At 35.1% G+C, this 18,236-nt stretch overlaps 1 protein-coding gene across 1 annotated transcript; it reads left to right on the plus strand.

The window, feature by feature from the left end:
- The first annotated feature begins 8,943 nt into the window (after positions 1 to 8,943).
- LOC133859529 (O-fucosyltransferase 27) lies at positions 8,944 to 15,250 on the plus strand. Its single transcript, XM_062294953.1, has 10 exons — positions 8,944 to 9,291; positions 9,786 to 9,870; positions 11,049 to 11,119; positions 11,207 to 11,295; positions 11,408 to 11,651; positions 12,363 to 12,484; positions 12,567 to 12,657; positions 12,753 to 12,881; positions 13,300 to 13,841; positions 14,296 to 15,250. Exons 1-10 carry the CDS (start codon positions 9,094 to 9,096, stop codon positions 14,765 to 14,767), a joined length of 2,043 nt encoding a protein of 680 aa, XP_062150937.1. The 5' UTR covers positions 8,944 to 9,093; the 3' UTR covers positions 14,768 to 15,250.
- The last annotated feature ends 2,986 nt before the right edge of the window (positions 15,251 to 18,236 follow it).

Raw genomic sequence — 18,236 nt, forward strand, 5'->3', positions numbered from 1 at the left:
GGTGAATTGAAGTATTTCCTCGGAATTGAAGTGTCAAGATCGAAGAAAGGTATTTTTTTGTCACAAAGAAAATATGCCTTAGACTTGCTAAATGAAACTGGTATGACAGCATGTAGTCCAGCTAGCACTCCTATGGAAGAAAATCTGAAACTATGTGTGCATTCAAATCAAGTTCCTGCTAACAAAGAACGCTATCAGAGACTGGTTGGAAGATTAATGTATCTTGCACATACTCGGCCTGATTTAGCTTATGCGCTGAGTGTGGTTAGTCAATTCATGCACTCCCCAAGCGAAGAACATATGAATGCTGTCATCCGTATATTACGCTACTTGAAGTCATCTCCAGGAAAGGGAATTTTATTCACAAAAGGAGACAGTTTGGATATTAACGGCTATACAGATGCAGATTGGGCTGGGTCAGTTCAAGATAGACGTTCTACATCTGGCTATTTCACGTTTGTAGGAGGAAATTTGGTTACTTGGCGAAGTAAAAAACAGGAGGTAGTTGCGAGATCTAGTGCTGAAGCCGAATACAGAGGAATGGCTAAGGCAATATGTGAGTTATTATGGATCAGAAATTTGATGCAAGATTTACATATTAAGCAAGTCAGCCCTATGAAGTTATATTGTGATAACAAGGCAGCGTGTGATATTGCCCATAATCCTGTCCAACATGATCGAACTAAACATGTTGAGGTTGATAGGCATTTTATCAAGGAGAAACTGAAAGAAAAATTGATTGAAGTTCCTCATGTTCGATCTCAAGACCAGCTTGCTGATGTGCTGACCAAGGCAGTATCAAACCAAGCATTTAATGACTGTCTCGACAAACTAGGCATGAGCGACATCTATGCACCAACTTGAGGGGGAGTGTTGACAATCAAGTTGTCATTGTTGACAATCAGGAGCAAGGTCGGTCCATCAAGGTTGGCCCACTGTTGACAATCAAGTTGTCATTGTTGACAATCAGGAGCAATTATCTCCAAGTTGGTTCTCCTGTAGTCTAGCACTAATTTGTCCCTACTGCTAGCTGTACAGATAGACTATAATTACTAGAATCCTAGACTATAATTACTAGAATCCTAGACTATAATTACTAGAATCCCTGTAAATATGTGATTGTATCTCGACAGTTGTAGTTTCCATATAGATAGTCAATCAGTCCTAAATTATAGGATCAAAAAAAGCTTTGTACAATGGCTATTTATGCCCAGCCAGTAATAGAAAAAGATCAAGAGAGAATATTCTCCTCAAAAACTCTGTATTTCTGACTGGCGGAACAGATAATGACATCGTTTTGGCATTTAATATAAAAACGACCCCATTTTGAGAAGCGAAAGGTTTTCGCACGATCTTCACCATTTCATTTTCTCCCTTTGTGCCGCCGAAGAGAAAACCTGTAGGCCAAATCTCTCTCACTGTCTCTCTTTGTTTCACTCAAACGGCGTCTCTTCTTCGTTTCAATGAAAATCTTCTCCCTTTTCATTTTATACTTCTTCCTGAAATTTGGACTACTCTTTCTTTAATTTTGTTCAATCTCTCGTCCGGTTTCCCGCTATGGTCGAAGCACATAGTATTCCCCTTGGTTTTTTCTTTTAAAGTTTGTGTCTTTGATCTTCCAGTTGGTTCCTAAAGAAGCAGGTACCCACAATTTCTCCCATTTTCTGTGAAAGTGTTTTTCTTTGAGCTTTTACTATTTGTTTTTGGTTAGAACAATTGTTATTTTGCTTCTAATCTCCGTTCGTTTTCCTTTGCATCTGTCATTTTTTTTGTTGCAAAGCACGTCTACAGAATTTTTTTCAAGTGCTTACTTGTCTGTGGCTTTTTATTGTTTGATTTGATATTTATTTAGAAGATGATTTGCCGAGCCGAGCAGTATATCTTTGCAACTCACCGAGCGCGAGAAGCGTAATTATGTTTCAGAGGAAAAAAAAAAAAAAGAAAAAAAAGGAAGAAAGAAAAAACCCAAAACATGAAGCAGATTTGTTTGGGTGATTTTTTTTTTTTTTTTTGAAAAAAATGAAAAAGTACACGTAATCTCTTCAAACTATCACATTATTATCAATGGCTCCTCTAAATTATTAATTGTGTCAATATCTCCCATCAAATTATCAAAACATGTCAATGTCCCCTTTAATGACAAAAATACCCTTCATAAATTATTATTAATTTTTTTTTTTAAAAAAAACTATTGTTTTAAACAGATATATAAAATAATAAAAATTTATACAAAAAATAAATAAATAAAACGTTTTTTTTCTCCCAATTTTTCGTTCTTTTTTGTTTTATTAATTTTTTATTCTTTTTTTTCTTAATTTTTTTTTTAATTTGTTTTCTGAAAAGTTATTTTTTTAGTTTTTTTTTTTTTTTTTTTCTTTCGAATTTATGAGGACATTTTTGTTTTATTAAAATGTAAGGTCATTTTTGTTGGTCTTAGGGGGACATTGACATGTTTTGGTAGTTTGAGGGGGATATTGACACAATTGGTAGTTTGAGAGGGAGGGAACATTGACAATTGAGTGGTAGTTTGAATGAGATATATGTACTTTTTAAAAATAAAAAATAATAAAAATCTATCCATTCGTGAGCAATTACGGGCAGAATCTGCCCGTCTTGAACAGATGGACGGTTACTCAAAATCACCCTCCGCTGATTGTGGAAGGCTGTCCAAATCTGTGGGGAGCTGGGCTATACAAAGGTTGTGTTTGAGGGTGTTTCTTTGTTGGTTGTGGAGTCTTTGAACTAAGGGTTTCCTTACTTGAAGAACTATGGACAGATTATTAAGGATACTCGGGTGGTTTTGAAGAGCTTCCATTTCTCTACCGTGCAACATGTGAAGTGGGGTGCTAATCAACCTGCCCATATGCTTGCAAATTTGGCTTTGTCTCAATTGATTAATTGTGTTTGGAGAGGAGCTTGCCCTCTGCTATTCATCATATTGTAATGACGGAGTAAGTTTCTTCTTGATGATTAATGAGATCCATATTTTCAAAAAAAAAAATCACCCTCCGCTTAGGGGAAACGGATCCTCTCCATGGAGAAGAGCCCGTTAGTTATAAAATAATGAGTAAAATTGCCATTTTTTCTATTTCATTTTAAATTCATTTAAAATTGAGAAGATCTTATTACCCGCTATGGGTGGTTCTAATGGCCCAAAAAACCCATGTTCTTCACCTATATAGGGCAATGTATAGTCCTAAGAAAAGTAATGGGTCAACTTAGATAGGAAAAATGATTCGGTTCATTGTCAGTTTTATTAACTTTAAATATGCTTCCGTGTTGCTATCTCACTTAATATAATTGCTGTCTGAATTTCCAAGGTAGATTTACACCTAAATTCAAAGTTGAGAAGAAGAAAGATGTTACCCAAAAGAATAAAAAAAGCATAGCAAATTGTAATAATATAACAAAGATAAATTGTAGATGATATGTATTCTTAGAATAACCTTTTAACTTTCCACAATAGGAAGTACAATGGACTTAATTATTCCCTCCCCCGTCGTGAATCGAGGCATGACCTGCATTTGATGGCCACCGTTGTCCATTTTCCTGATATAGTAAAATTCATATTCATGCTCGCATAGAAAAAATAAAATAAAAAATCCGTATTCATATATATATATATATATATATATATATATATATATATATATATATATATTTTAATAAGTAATACGTATTCATGGTCGCTCGGGAAAAGAAAAAGAATTTGACCTTCATCTTCCTCAGCTTGTAGAAGTAGTAATTGTGAGTGCAGTGTGCAAGGTCACATCTATGTATTACCTGTTGTCTTTTATTTGATTTATTTGAACTAACAAATAAAGAAAAATTCATTTTTCATAGTATAAAAATTGAAGAGAAGCTATTTTAAAGTCAAAATTTTATGTTATTGCTTTTTAACGGTACATATAATGTCATATTATTTAAAAAATTAAATTGTGTGACAACATATTTACTATATGACATTATGTAGAATGTCAAAAAAAAAAAGAAGAAGAAAAAGAAGACATTATGTATAATGTTCTATAGGTGAAATAAAATCTTGACTATTAAATAACTTCTTTTCATTTTTCACTTAAAATTAAGATAATCATGTTCCTTTGTTGAAGAGTGCTAAAAAAAAAAAAAAAGTGTACAATTATGCCTCTGGACTAGGGCTGGCAATTTTGACACGACACGACAACCCGACACGAACACGACACGAAATTAGCGGGTTTGGGTCTACCTTAAACGGGTTTGGGTCATAAACGGGTCTACCCGTTTATGACCTGTTTATATTGGTTTGGCGGGTCGGGTCGCGGGTCACCCGCGGGTGACCCGCCAGACACGATTAACTTCTTCTCTTTTCTTTTTTTTTTCTTATTTCTTTTTTGGGTTTAAAAAAAAAAAATGGAGAATGGCCTAATGGGAAATTGTCAAATTTGGGGGAATGATTTGAAAAGTTGAAAACAAAAGATTCAAAACTCAAAAGAATCAAAACAGTGAAAACACAAACAAATATATATATACTTACTAACAAGCTAAGAGTTTAAGAAACTTGTGATATTATTTAAGAATTTAAGAATCCAAGAATATATATATAACTTAATATATATATATATATATTCATAATCACTTACTAATTTTATGTTTATTTTATCTCTTTTTATGTAGAATTTTCTAGCATTTGATGGAGTCAATCCTGATGCACAAAAGACTCAATTGAAACTTTATTTGGATGAACCCAAGTATTTGGAGAAGAACACGACATTTGACATCCTTTCATTTTGGAAATGAAATGAATTTTGTTATCCTGAAGTAGCTGCCATGGTTCGTGATGTTTTGAGTATTCTTATTTCTACTATTGCTTCAGAATCCACTTTTAGTATTGGTGGACGTGTGATTGATCAGTATAGGAGTTCACTCAAGCCTGATATTGTTGAGGCATTGGTTTGCACTAGAAATTGGTTATATGGAGAGCAAGGTAATATAAGTTATTTGCATATTTAATTTCTTCATTTACTTGTATTTTTTCATCTTATTTTTATGAAATTAATTTCTTTTATCTTTTGATATAGAACAAACTTCAATGAAGGTGGATAATGAAGAAGAGGATGTTTTGACATTGGATAGTAGCAGTTCCTATGAGATCCCCTATTCTTTCTTTTGTTCTTATGTTATTGTTTGTATTTTAGCATGTGAGGTAGAATGGTACAATCTGTTAGATCGATATTGAATTGTAAAAAGTAAATGATGTTAGTTGACATTTTAAACTTTTTCACCTCCCAATATAATTATTCTGTTTTTTTCCTTTAGGTATTGGAATTGAATGACAAAGATGGGCATGTCAAACTAACCTGCATTGGATCCAATCTGATGGACAATGAGCATATGTAGGTCATTCAAGAAATCAAGACTCAAGAGTGGACAATTATGATGCAGTTTTTTGTATTTGTAAATTTGTAATGATGATGTAGTGTTTTTTTTTTTTTTTTTTGTTATTTGATTAGACAATTAAACATATTAAGTGATTTGGTGCTAGCATACTAGGAGACTAGGAGTAGGAGTTTAGAGATGAATTGCTAAAATTATTATTATTTCATTTAAATACTAACAAACCCCCCCCCCCCCCAAAAAAAAAAAAAATAATAATAATAATATATATATATATATATATATATTAAAAAAAAAAAATTAAGCTAAACGGGTCGTGTCGGGTCGTGTTGACCCGATTCGACCCATTATGGTAAACGTGTCTCACGGGTCGTGTCGGGTGACCCATGAAATTATCGTGTCGTGTCGTGCTTGGAGCCCCGACCCGTTAACATAAACGGGTCGTGTCTGGGTCTAAGCTAAACGGATCGCGGGTCTTAACGGGTCGTGTCGGGTGACCCGTTTTGCCAGCCCTACTCTGGACGTGGTTATGAAGAAAAAGGGGAGGGGAGAAAATGGATTGTTTGTATTTTTTGATGCGTGGAAGTGGAACTCGAACATTAATGTCTCATACCATATATATGAAAACGAGTTAGAATATTAATTAAATAATTAAAATTAATTATTTTTTATTATTAAATTTTTAGGATAAGTGGTGACTTAACATCGTATCATAACAAAAATCATGAGTTCAAATCTTGTTTCCGCCATTTACTTTTCATTCGCGTAAACAATTTTTCATCGCTTCCTTACATTCATTAGCAAGTAATTGTAAGAGTGCCCTTTTTGGGGCATATCTGCTTGGGTGGGTGGGTTCTACAAGCTAGGGCCCTCTAACAATTGTCCGCCCAAATTGCAAGTAATATGTGTACACAATTACACTAGACTTCAATCCTACTCCCGAAGCTCTTATATTTTCACACACCTTCTTTCTCTGCACTTCCTCTTTATTGTCTCTCTCTCTCTCTCTCTCTCTCCCTTCCTCACAGCTCCTAAAAGTATATGAAAATTTAAGAAATATTTGACAACTTTTCATACAAGTCAAACGCCATAAATTGTTTTTCAGACCATTTTCAGAGTTGTAAAGAAATGGAAAAAATAGCCAAAAAAAAAAGAGAGAGAATATTTTTAGTTTGAAATATTTTTCGACAAAAAATATTTTATGCCTCACCAAATTGGACTATTAACTTAAGTTTTTGAGATAATTGGTAATTTAACCATACAAAATAATGATTTTAATTCGGGCATCAAGTCTAATTTTTAGTTCAATGTATATATATGGGTTAAATACTTTACCCTCCTAAAACTATCACTAATTTACAAGTTGCTCTCCTGAATTACCACCTGTTCTACTTAACCTCTTTGTACTACAATTTTTTAGCAAAAAACCTCTGACATTAGTTAATCTCATTAAATCAAACGAAATATACAAATGTTTAGATGTAAAAACACAAAAATACTCTAAAAGATAATAATAAAAAAAAAACTAAAAACTTACTAAAAAAATTAAAGAAAAAAAAACTTTAACTTAAAAAAAGAATGGCTGGTTGTTGAACTACCCTAGGTGTTTGGGGTTTGCTTGGCCACCCCGCAAGGGTGACTCGACAACGCCCTAGGGGTGGTTCAGCCACCCCAATATGATTTAGTTTTGAAATTTTAATGATATTTATGTAAATTTAGTTTCCAAGCTTTGTGTGGTTTTTTTCATTTCACTGTTTTTAACAATTTTGACTAATGAATGAGTTTTTTTGTCAACAAATGGTAGTTTAAGGCCATTGAATATGACATGTGGTAGTTTCCGGAGGATAATGTGTAATTTGAAAAGAATAAAGGTATTTAATAAAGGTATTTAAGTATATATATATATATATGTGAAAACAACCCCGTAATTCCATCCCTAGGAATCTAGATTGATAAGAGTGCAGGTGTATATAAAAGGTAAAGGAAGTTGCATGCTCCCTTACTTTTGATTAAGAAAGCTTTGTAACATTGTCATAGGAAATTGAAGTCTGAATGGTAATAATAATAAAGGGTATGCTTACGAAAAGGAGGTCATGAGTTTTGTTACAAAAGAACCACATTTATGATTTTCCTCTGTACTAACCCCCTGCTTTTGTTTGTGAGTGTACAGTGTACAGTGTACCTGTACCACTTTCTTTATCAACAAAATTTTGTATTATTAGTTTTGTTCTTAAAAGAAAACAAAATCACAATGCAAACATCCTTAGGTTCAAGAGCCGTCTTGTTACTCTTGTACCATTGCAAACGTTATATTTATGCTTTTAAATTTCCTACAAAATTGTTACTTGAAAATTTGTGTTTAAATTAATCTATTGAGAGAGAAGGTAAGGGGTGGGGGACATTTTAGACTCTCCTTTTTTTTTTTTTAAAAAAAAAATAATAAATAAAGGAATCATTTCATTGTCCAAATTATATTTCACATATTTATGTTACGTTTGGTGGACAATAATGGACTTAAGAATTGAATAGTTATTTCTATTACGTCGTTTGGTTTGTTTAGTGTTACTAGGAGTAACCTCCTCATTTTGCACTATTCCACATAAATGGAATGATCCCAATTGAATTGGGGTGGCCGCAAGTTCACAACCATCCCCATGACTCGGGGGTGGTTGCACCATCACTGAAGCTTTTTAGATGTAGTGACGGCCACTGTAGAGACTATGAAAAAAATGACGTTTTAGATAAATAATTTTTACAGTTTGAAAGTTTTAAAAGACTTGGGCAAAATATGAATAAATTCAAATTACAAAATTTGGTCATCCAAACGAAATGGTAGGAATAATAACTTCTTCCTAAGCTCTTTTATTCCTAATATTATTCACTCATATAACTAAAAAAATTTACCATTTCAGTATACCAAACACAGCATTAATGCTGTAATATATTGTCATGCTATTTAATTTTTTTTTTTAAAATAATATAACATCATTAAACCCAAGAAAATAAAAATTGAGTGAATAAAATAGTAAAATAGAGAAGATGCCATTCCACACTGTATGTAAATTTGTAATGGTATGGTCCCATTCAAACCAAGCCATAAGTTAGTACTCAGGATATGACCTAATTTCATTTACTCATCATTCACTTCTGTCCCCACTACTTGCTGCCTCTCCATATTTGAAAGTAAAAAGTTCCTTGAATGAGCTCTCACCCACAGAACTCTCAAACCCCCACTTTCCTCAGCCATCCACTTTTTCCACCAACTGCCACCCCCGGCCCCCCACGGTGTCTCAGCCCAGGTTACCTACTTTCAGTAAAAGAAAAGCACAGAGAGCCAAAAGTCTTCCACAGCACGTGACTCCTTTCAGACTTCAGTACACTGCCACATATGGGAAATATCAGCAGCAAAACCCTTTTATTATGGACCATATGGTTACCAACTTGGCAACATTATCCAATCAAAACCGTTTATATTTTTTTATCATTGGCCTGTGCCTCTCACGCTCTGAAACTGAGACTGGCAAAGAAACCCAAATATATATAATATTAGATATGTAGGAGATGTCCCTTCGATCTGTCAGTCCAACTCAGACACCCCTTTCACTGTACGACTCAAACACCAACTTCTCGCTATGTGTCTCTCAGACATTTTTCTAGTCCTCCACTCCTCCCACGAGCTTTCTTAGTAAGAGAGAAACAGAGAGAGAGAGAGAGATTTCCATGAAAGAGGAGGGGAAGATGGCCTTGAATTCTAGACTGAAATGGGTTGGTCTGGTTGGGCTTGTGCTATCTGCTATTTCTCTCTTCATTCACCTTTTGCTTGCTAGATTCACTGAGGACGGCTATACAGAGTACCAGTCTTCAATCATAGTCTTCTCCTGGCGACCTATCTTTGGAAATGCAAATTTTCCCAGAACTGTAATGTGCAAATACTTACCTACCAAGATCAATTCTTTCTTTCTTTCTTTTATCTTCTTTTACTCCATTGTCGTTTTGCTTTGAACGCTCCCATGGTATTCATGCTTTTTGAATGTGGTGTTTAACCAGCTTGATTATTGTTCATCTTGTTTTTTGTTGCTGGGGGTTCCAGAATTTCTGTTGCTTGGGTGCTTGTGGGAATATGATTTTGTTCTCGTTCTAAGAAATGAGGACATTAGTGTCGTTTTCAGCTCATGGGTTTTGAGCTCATGGATTTTGTTCTCTGCTTTATGTTTGTTCTTTAGTATGGATCTGTTTTTGAATCTTTGCAATAATTATGGAGTACAGCTGGTACCCATCTGGGTTTCATCCTGCTCTTGAAATTGGCCTAGTATTATGTGGGGACCTTATTCTCCGTCTGTGGTTCATATACTTTGTTTCTGTTGTTGTCTGTTTATGGCTTCTTATTTTTCCACTCCTAATTTCTCCTGCAGAGTCCAACGTATAGACGACTGTGGGGTCCAGTAAGGCGTTTTGAATCTTTGCATCCTGATGCAAATTCCAGAGGATCCTATGCTGGTTAGATCTCATATGCATCTCGGTAGATTATATGGTAGTTCAATGCTTGATAGAGGCTAATATTGTTGGTAAAACTAAGTTATAGAAATTACTTGAATGTAAAACTTTCCCTTTCAGGCTTAATTTTGCCTGAGTAGACAATTTTATTTTATTTTTTCTTTCTTTCTAAAAATTTGGAGAGTGCAACCGTAGCAGGCAACTGGGTTCTATGTATCAAAGTCAGGGATTTCAAAGCTCTAGTCTATGACAAACACCAATGTGCCACAATGGAATCTCAAGGAAACTATTAGTGAAAACCGGATAGTATAGTAAGGCGTGGAATATAATACAAGTGAATATTGTAAAGATCAGTGTTATCTAATCTATCAAACTTCTGTTCTCATCAATGTTATCTCTTTATTAACCTTTTCCCATATAAGTTCCCTTGTCAAACTAGGAACTTCTTCAACGATCCTTACGCACCATATCTTCTTGTCATTTGGCTGGCATAGGGGAGTGGGGCTTCAAAGAACTGCAAACTAATGTTTGAAATTAACTTGCAACCTTAACATAACATCTAATATTGTCCTATTGCCTTGTATCATTGTTAGTATGCCTAAATTGTATGGGGATGTCTTTTGGCAATGTGAGTTTCAAAGGACAAAGAGTGAGTATTCGATAGCCTGCATAAATCTAAGTTAACCTGAAAGTTGAAAACTTTTTGGGAACTGGATATGTCCTTTATGTGAACAAGGAATATGGATTAACCTCCAAAAGAAGATCACAAAGTGAAATATTGGCCAAATACATGTTTACTTTTTCCTGATTTGTTATATACAAAACTGGCTTCATATGTGGAGTTCATTTATATTTCTTCAACACTTTCTGCTAGCTCTATAAATTCTACGTCAGGAGTTTTGACATTTATGCTGTTCAAAAAGAGGCTTTGGTGTGCCTTAAGTAAGCATGATAGTTTGTCAATTTATTAGCACGCATGGCTTATATTCTTGTCTCTAGATCTATGGTGAATAAGGCATAGCTTAACTTACAATAGGACCTAGCTTAACTCAAGATATTTTCACCCCCCGTTTTTCAAAACCTCAAGTTTGGGTTCAATACATTTTATGTTTTAATTTTTAATTGTTACTATTTCTTTTTTTAATTAAAAATGTGTTTCTAATTAATCGTATCTGTAACAGATCCCAGTTCAAAAACAAATGGGTTTATATTTGTTAGAATACAAGGTGGTTTCCATGAGATCCGGAATTCGGTGAGGATGTCATGTTTGCATCACCTATGTGCTATTTTATTCAAATACCATATTAAATTATAAGTGTGTATCATTTTTATGTTTCAGATTTGTGATGTGGTTGTGGTTTCTCGGCTTCTTAATGCTACCTTAGTAATTCCTGAGATCCAGTCAACTACAAGCAGCAAGGGGATAAGGTTGCCTAACTCCAGATAATCGTTACAATTTTAATTAAGTTTGATCATGGCCTAAATTGATGTATCCATTTAATATTGTAAGTTAGTTCATTATATTTTATAATGTATGCAGTTCTGAGTTCAAGAGTTTTGCATACCTGTACAATGAGGACCAGTTCATGGCAGCATTAGCAAAAGATGTCAATATTGTGAAGACCCTTCCAAAAAATCTCAAATGGGCAAGGAGAAAGAAAGAAATTCCAAGTTTCAAAGTGCGTTACTCAGCTTCTCCATATTATTATCTGAACCAAGTTCTCTTAGTATTGAAGAAGCATTCAGTGGTTGAACTAGTTGTGTCTGAAGGTGGATGCTTGCAGGTAATGACTGATTTGTTGTCCCTTTTGTTTTCCTTCTTTGACCCATAGCCTGGAATCGAACTTAACATTTACCCTAGTTGTAATTGCTGTCCAGTGCATAGTGTGCTGAATAAATGATAGCACTATGATTCAATCACTTATGACATGATAGATGCTTAAATTGACTGTTAATTTAGTAATTTGTCAACATGTTTGGCCAATCTTTTAATTACTTGTTGAAGGAGATGGCCACAATTGGGTTCTTTGGGCTTTGCATTGGGATGTTCAAAGCTAATGTGCATATTAATTCCAGCAAGGAAATGGACTTGCTCGATTTCCATGGGACACCCATAGACACCCTTAATCTGTATTTATGTTTTGTACTGTTAGATATAGGAAGTGGACTTTTTTACATAGTCTTTGATTTGTGGTCGCATTGAAAACTTGAAGTGACAAACTGTATAAGACCGAAAATAAATGTGTTATTAATGCTATGTATGTAATGAAGAAAAGCTTCCCTATAGCTGTTCATAATGATTACCAGATGGCCTTTGGTGAAAGTGGTGGCAGAATATTTGTTTTTTTATTTTTCCTTGGTATCTATTCTTACATAACTTAAATATTTAAATCTTGTGCGGTTCAAGTTAGATGTTCTTGATTTGATGTCATTGTTGCTACTAATAATAATCTCTATATGCGTTTTGAGTTATAATCTTTCTGTATGTAATTTAGGCGATCCTTCCTCCCGTACTTGAACAAGTTGAAGAGCTACAAAGGCTGAGATGTAGGGTTGCTTTCCATGCTCTCCGGTTCCGACAGGAGATCCAGGAACTTGCCACCCAAATTTTATTCAGGTCAATGACTGCTCATCATAAACTTCCTCTTTTCCTCTGGTTTATTGTTGTGAGTTTGTATTTATTTCAAATATTATTTTAGGTTACGGACTCCTGGACGGCCATTTATAGCTTATGACCCTGGGATGACCAGAGAAGCTTTAGCATATCATGGTTGTGCTGAACTCTTCCAGGTATCTGCCTCTAACCCATAAATGCATGATTGGGACATCTTGGAACTCTACTCAGAATTTGATATGCATCCTGTGCCTTTGAAACTTTTTCCAAGGATGTTCATACGGAGCTCATCCAGCACAAAAGGTCTTGGATGAAAAAACGTGGGATTGTCAAGGGGACGCTTTCAGTGAATTCGGCTAAGCAACGCCTTACTGGTTCTTGTCCATTAATGCCAGAAGAGGTAGGAGATTACATAGATACTAACTCTCAATGTCAAGATTGGTCCAATACATACAAATATTTAAGATGGTTGCTTCATGATACCCTTGAAACTTTGTACTTTAGAAGCTTAGTTCTACGTATAAAACTTGAAGTGTGCCACTTCACAATTTGAAGGGTTTGAGGGAGCTTTATCACTTCACTGTAGGAGGGAAAGGGGTTATTCTAAAATATCCATTTTTCAGTTTCTTTGGGGCTTTTAAATCACCTGTGGAAAGTGGTTGTTGGGTAGTAGGCAAACCTTTGACGTTTGAGCCCATACGCTTTGAAATGACTGATTAACTGGGCCACCCTTTTAACTAAGCAGAGTTGTCTACCAAATGGGAAATGTCTTAAAGTCAAGGTGAGCCTTTTGATCTAAATCTCATGAATTTCTACAGGTTGGTATTCTTCTTCGTGCGTATGGATACTCAGGGGATGCAATAATATATGTGTCTGGCGGTGAAGTCTTTGGTGGCCAAAGGACGTTGATTCCTCTTCATGCTATGTTTGAAAACGTTGTTGATAGGACTTCCCTTAGCACCCCCTGGGAGCTCAGTAGTCTTTACGGTCGTGAGGCTAGCAGTTATCCTAGAACTCCACCTTCAATTGAGAAAGAGATGAAGCATGAAGCTTGGAAAACTGCAGGGCCACGTCCTCGCCCGCTTCCACCGCCTCCAGCACGGCCAAAATCATATAACATTGAGGGTTGGTGGGGTTGGGTGGCTGAGAGTGACAATGAGCCTGAGAGTACAGTGATGGAGTTGCGTACCAATGCCCATAAATTGCTATGGGAAGCAATCGACTATGTGATATGTGTTGAAGCTGATGTTTTCATCACTGGATTTGATCGTGATGGCAAGGGACATCCAAATTTTGCCAGCTTAGTAATGGGGCACAGACTCTACCAGTCAGCGGCAATGAAAACATTTAGGCCGGACAGGTAATTATTACATGTATTTGGCTCCTGAATATGTTCATACATAATTCTGAATAGACAATCAGGGTACATGATTTAGATTATCTTTTTACTGTTATTTTGCCTATGTCAAGGCATTGAGATCGAATGCAGAAAGGATCTCCCCTTTATATTTCTGTTTAAGTTGTTACATTGCTGTGTCTCTATGCTATGAGTAACGCAACTGATTGGACAGCATGGGCTACTTGGGACCATACAATCACTCTTAAAGGTTTTTATTTTTCCAAGTCAAGTCTCCATAGCTTGTGGGCCTTGCACTTGACGTCCCAGCAACATATTTGTTTTGCCGCATGCCTAAAGTAGGTTAATGATAAAATGTCATGCCAATCATCTTATATCAAAATAGTAACTTGATGATGATGATGACTCTCTTCTTGTTCTTTAAACATATCATTTTGATGTGGTTCTGTGGATGCAGAAAAGAAGTTGTCAAGCTTTTAGATGAAATCGGTGACCATCTATATCATGCCAACCATACTTGGCTAACATCAGTACGCAAGCATATGAGAAAGACATTGCTGGATGGACTGATAGAAGCATCCACGAAATCAAAACCAAAATCTTTTCTCTCTCATCCAGTCCCCGAATGTTCTTGCCTGATGCATGACTCTACTGAAACATCAGTTCATGCTTCAAGTCCTTCAACTCAGTCACAAGTTCAGGCTGCTCTTGGAGTTTCGCATCAATGCCCTGCTTGGATGGACGGTGATTTGATAATGCGGTCAAAAGACAAGGATAATGAAGAGGATCTTGATGAAGATGATTCCACATCATCTGGATTGTTTTTTCGACCTAGTGGTGAAAATCATGAAAATGGAGGTGGGGAGTCAAACAACAAAGAAGAAGCTCAGCTGGATGATCAAGAGGAGCTAGATGGTGGAGAAAGATGATAGTCTTCTCTTTGCATGCCCATGACTTTTATCCTCATCTGCATTTGTACACAAGTGACAATTTCCTTTGCCTTTTTCAAGAGAGGTTGGAATTTATTCTTGGCTTCAGGTCCACAAGACAAGCAAGCTCTAACTGGGGTACAAGAAGTCGGTGCCTTTGGGCACTTCTAATTCAGCTCATGTCAGTTCAGACGTATGTGCCCTTTTAAGAAGTATTGGATATAGTTTAGCTCAATCCCCTTCTGAGGAATAACGTCTTACTTTTTTCAATTAGGCACAACCACACAACAACTTTAGAATTAACTTAGTATGTCTTCATTGGAAATCTCAAAATCCAATTGGTCTGTCGTAGGACTCTCTTGTATTCCTAGTTGTGGCTCTGCCTCAAATTGATGTATCATGATCAAGAGCAGAACAAGATAGATGTTTGTGTTTGACCCAAATGATCAAATATATATACATAATATATTTTTTCTTTCCATTCGTACAAGAGTTCTTTGGTTTGCCTATGCTGTCAATTCATTCAAATACAGTCTCTTATTACTACCTTCATTTTGTATGAACACCAGAAGTTTGCCCACGTGAGAACAAATGTATTCAGCTTTGTTTTTTTATTTTCCACTCCCAATTAGGCTAGTAAATAGTATAAAATTAAGCAACTAAGCAACTTCACAAGATCCATGGCAAAGTCCTCGATATGTATCACAATAATAGCATAGTGCACCACATTAATATATTAATTAAGTTCCAATTGGGTCCGTCAAGATTAGAAAGTTGTAATCACATTCTCAAACGATTTTAAAGATCGTAATTAACTTATTCAAATGCACCCACCAAAAAAAAAAAAAAAAAATCTTATTCAAATGCTATGGAAAGTGCTGAGAAAGGGCCAGGAAGCAATTTTGATTGATACGACATATGCCACATAGATGGTCTTTTTAAAATTTATTTTTAATTAAATACAACCAAAATGAAAAGCGAGTCTCTTTTCTTAGGTCAAGCAAGTATGCGAATATATATATATAGGACTTTCGCCTAACATATAAAAAATCAACATACCATATCATTAGTTTTTGTTATTTATAAGATGATTGGGTAATTAATTTGGGTTGTTGTCTTTTTAGTTATACAAAAACTCTATTTCAAACGCACGAAACAAAGTCATTTTGTATAGTATATTATCATTTTATATGTATATATATATATATATATATATATATAATATATAAGGATAGTGATTAGTGATTATTAATCACGTTTGTTTACACTTAAAATTGCTAATTGTCCCGTCTTAGGCAGTTAGCATTTTTTTTTCTATCCGTATATAAAAGCGAATATAAAGTTAGCGATTAGATGATTAATAATAGCCCACTTGTACACCCACCCTATCAACGTTGGTCAAACTTATCATCCATTATGCGAATGCGGTGGGAAAACAGCAAGTTCAGAATTGAAGCAGAGAAACTGCTGAGAAACCATGGGAGGAAAACTTGGTCAACAAGTCATGGCATAATCAAAACGAGAAAGTTCTTTCCGCTGATAGCCGCCCATACGTACGGTCCCTCCACTACAAGCTTCAAGCTTGGAGTCCAAGAGACCTCATCTATATATTGCTCTAAGATAGCCGATGGAGCAATAAAACCAATTAAGCAAACCACCCCTCACACATATATGCTGTGCATACTGCTGTTTTCCTAGTCCAATTGTGTCTTTTTGTACGTGTACTAAGCAAGCTTTCTTCATCTTCTTGTACTTGGCAAAAGGAAGGAAAAACAGGCTAGAACAAATGAAAGACGGAAAGAAGAACACGGGCAGCTGGTGCATGTTGTTTTTAGGACCATTTTGGTCGTGTTTCGGTTTCCATCCGTCTTCAAGGGCTAGTAAATCGAAGTGTTCATGCTCTGGACCAGAGGCTGCAATGCTAGCTGCAGCTAAGCATTTCTCTTCTGCCCATAAAGTACGATTTGGTTAGTTTCCAAGAACAATCTGGGCTGGCTTTGTACTATTCTCACTCAATTGCGGTGTTATGATGGAATTCAGTGCATTAGTGCTGGTATTATCGGTACCCACGAAATATATATGGGTATTCCGTGGGTACCTCTCGTTTGGGCTTCATTTAGATGGACGCACGCTGCAGCAGCTGCCGTCCATTTTCGCCCGACAAAAGGAAGAGAAGAATGGAAGGATGAAGCTCAAAATTGCTATTGCAAACCATATGATCCATTAGATGTAATATTATGTAGACCTAATTTGTTAAAGGGCGTTAAGTTTTTATTATTTTTTATTTTTAAATTCCATTTACATTTTATAGTTTCACTTGTTGTAGGCATAAATATCTATGTATTATGGTTTGTTTGGGAATTGAATTTTCTGAAATTCGAATTTAATTCTAATTCATTGTGTTAATTTCAAAGTTTAACTTTGTGAAATAAAATTTTAAAAAAGTTGAATAAAATATTATTTATTTTTGAAAAAAGTAGAGAAGAATAATAATTAATAACGTTTAAGTGCCAAGCAATCAAAGATCTTTCGCTTAAAAATACTATAAATTGTAGCAAATAGTTCAAATTAAATATATACCTTTGAGCCATCTTGATTCTTGCAGGTAAAATAAACCTTTAAGAGAGCAAAATTTGCCTTCACACTTTAAACTTCATGAAATTCTAGAAGAGCACCTCCTCTTCTATTTCCTCACTTTATTTATTTATTTTGTTTAGACATTAGTGATATATAGGACGTCCCTGATAGACTTTTAAGTAACTATGTTAACTATACATTTAATTTGGAGATTTCTAAACTACCAAAGAAGTCCATTGAGCCTACTTATATACTCAATGCACATATCATCTTCATTTATCAATTAATATAATGCGTGCTCATTCAACCTTTCATGTGATCATTAAGGCCACGTTTACTTCTAAATTTTCAACAATAAAAGCTTTAGTATAATATGAGTCTTCCTATGAAAATCCTTGGCATATTTAGCTATGCCACTCTAAAATGTCACAATTTTATGTTTTAAAAAACACACTTTTTTATAGGAAATGTGTGTGTGTGTATATATATATATATATATAATTAAAAAAAAATAAAAATCAAAGGTGGGGTGGCCATTTGGACCATAGCACGATTGCCTTGACACTGAGATGAGATAAAATAATGATTCATTTATAACTCCCACACAATCCCTAGACATATTAAGTACGACCTACACGTGGAATCCACATACATGAGTCCCATCTAATGTGTTTGGATTGTGTGAAAGAGGTTGTAAGGAAATCACTTACCGATGAAATGACCACGCGGGCCACTCCCAACTATTACCTTATTTGATGTGTATTATTTTTTCAAATTAAATGAGACACGTGTCTCTTCATGATTGGATATATATATATTTGATATCTAATTAAAAGACACGTGTCTGAAGCATATATATATATATTTTTTTCATCAAATAATAGAAAATGCT

This window comes from Alnus glutinosa, chromosome 2, assembly GCF_958979055.1.
Source record: "Alnus glutinosa chromosome 2, dhAlnGlut1.1, whole genome shotgun sequence".
NCBI classification, from domain to species: domain Eukaryota; kingdom Viridiplantae; phylum Streptophyta; class Magnoliopsida; order Fagales; family Betulaceae; genus Alnus; species Alnus glutinosa.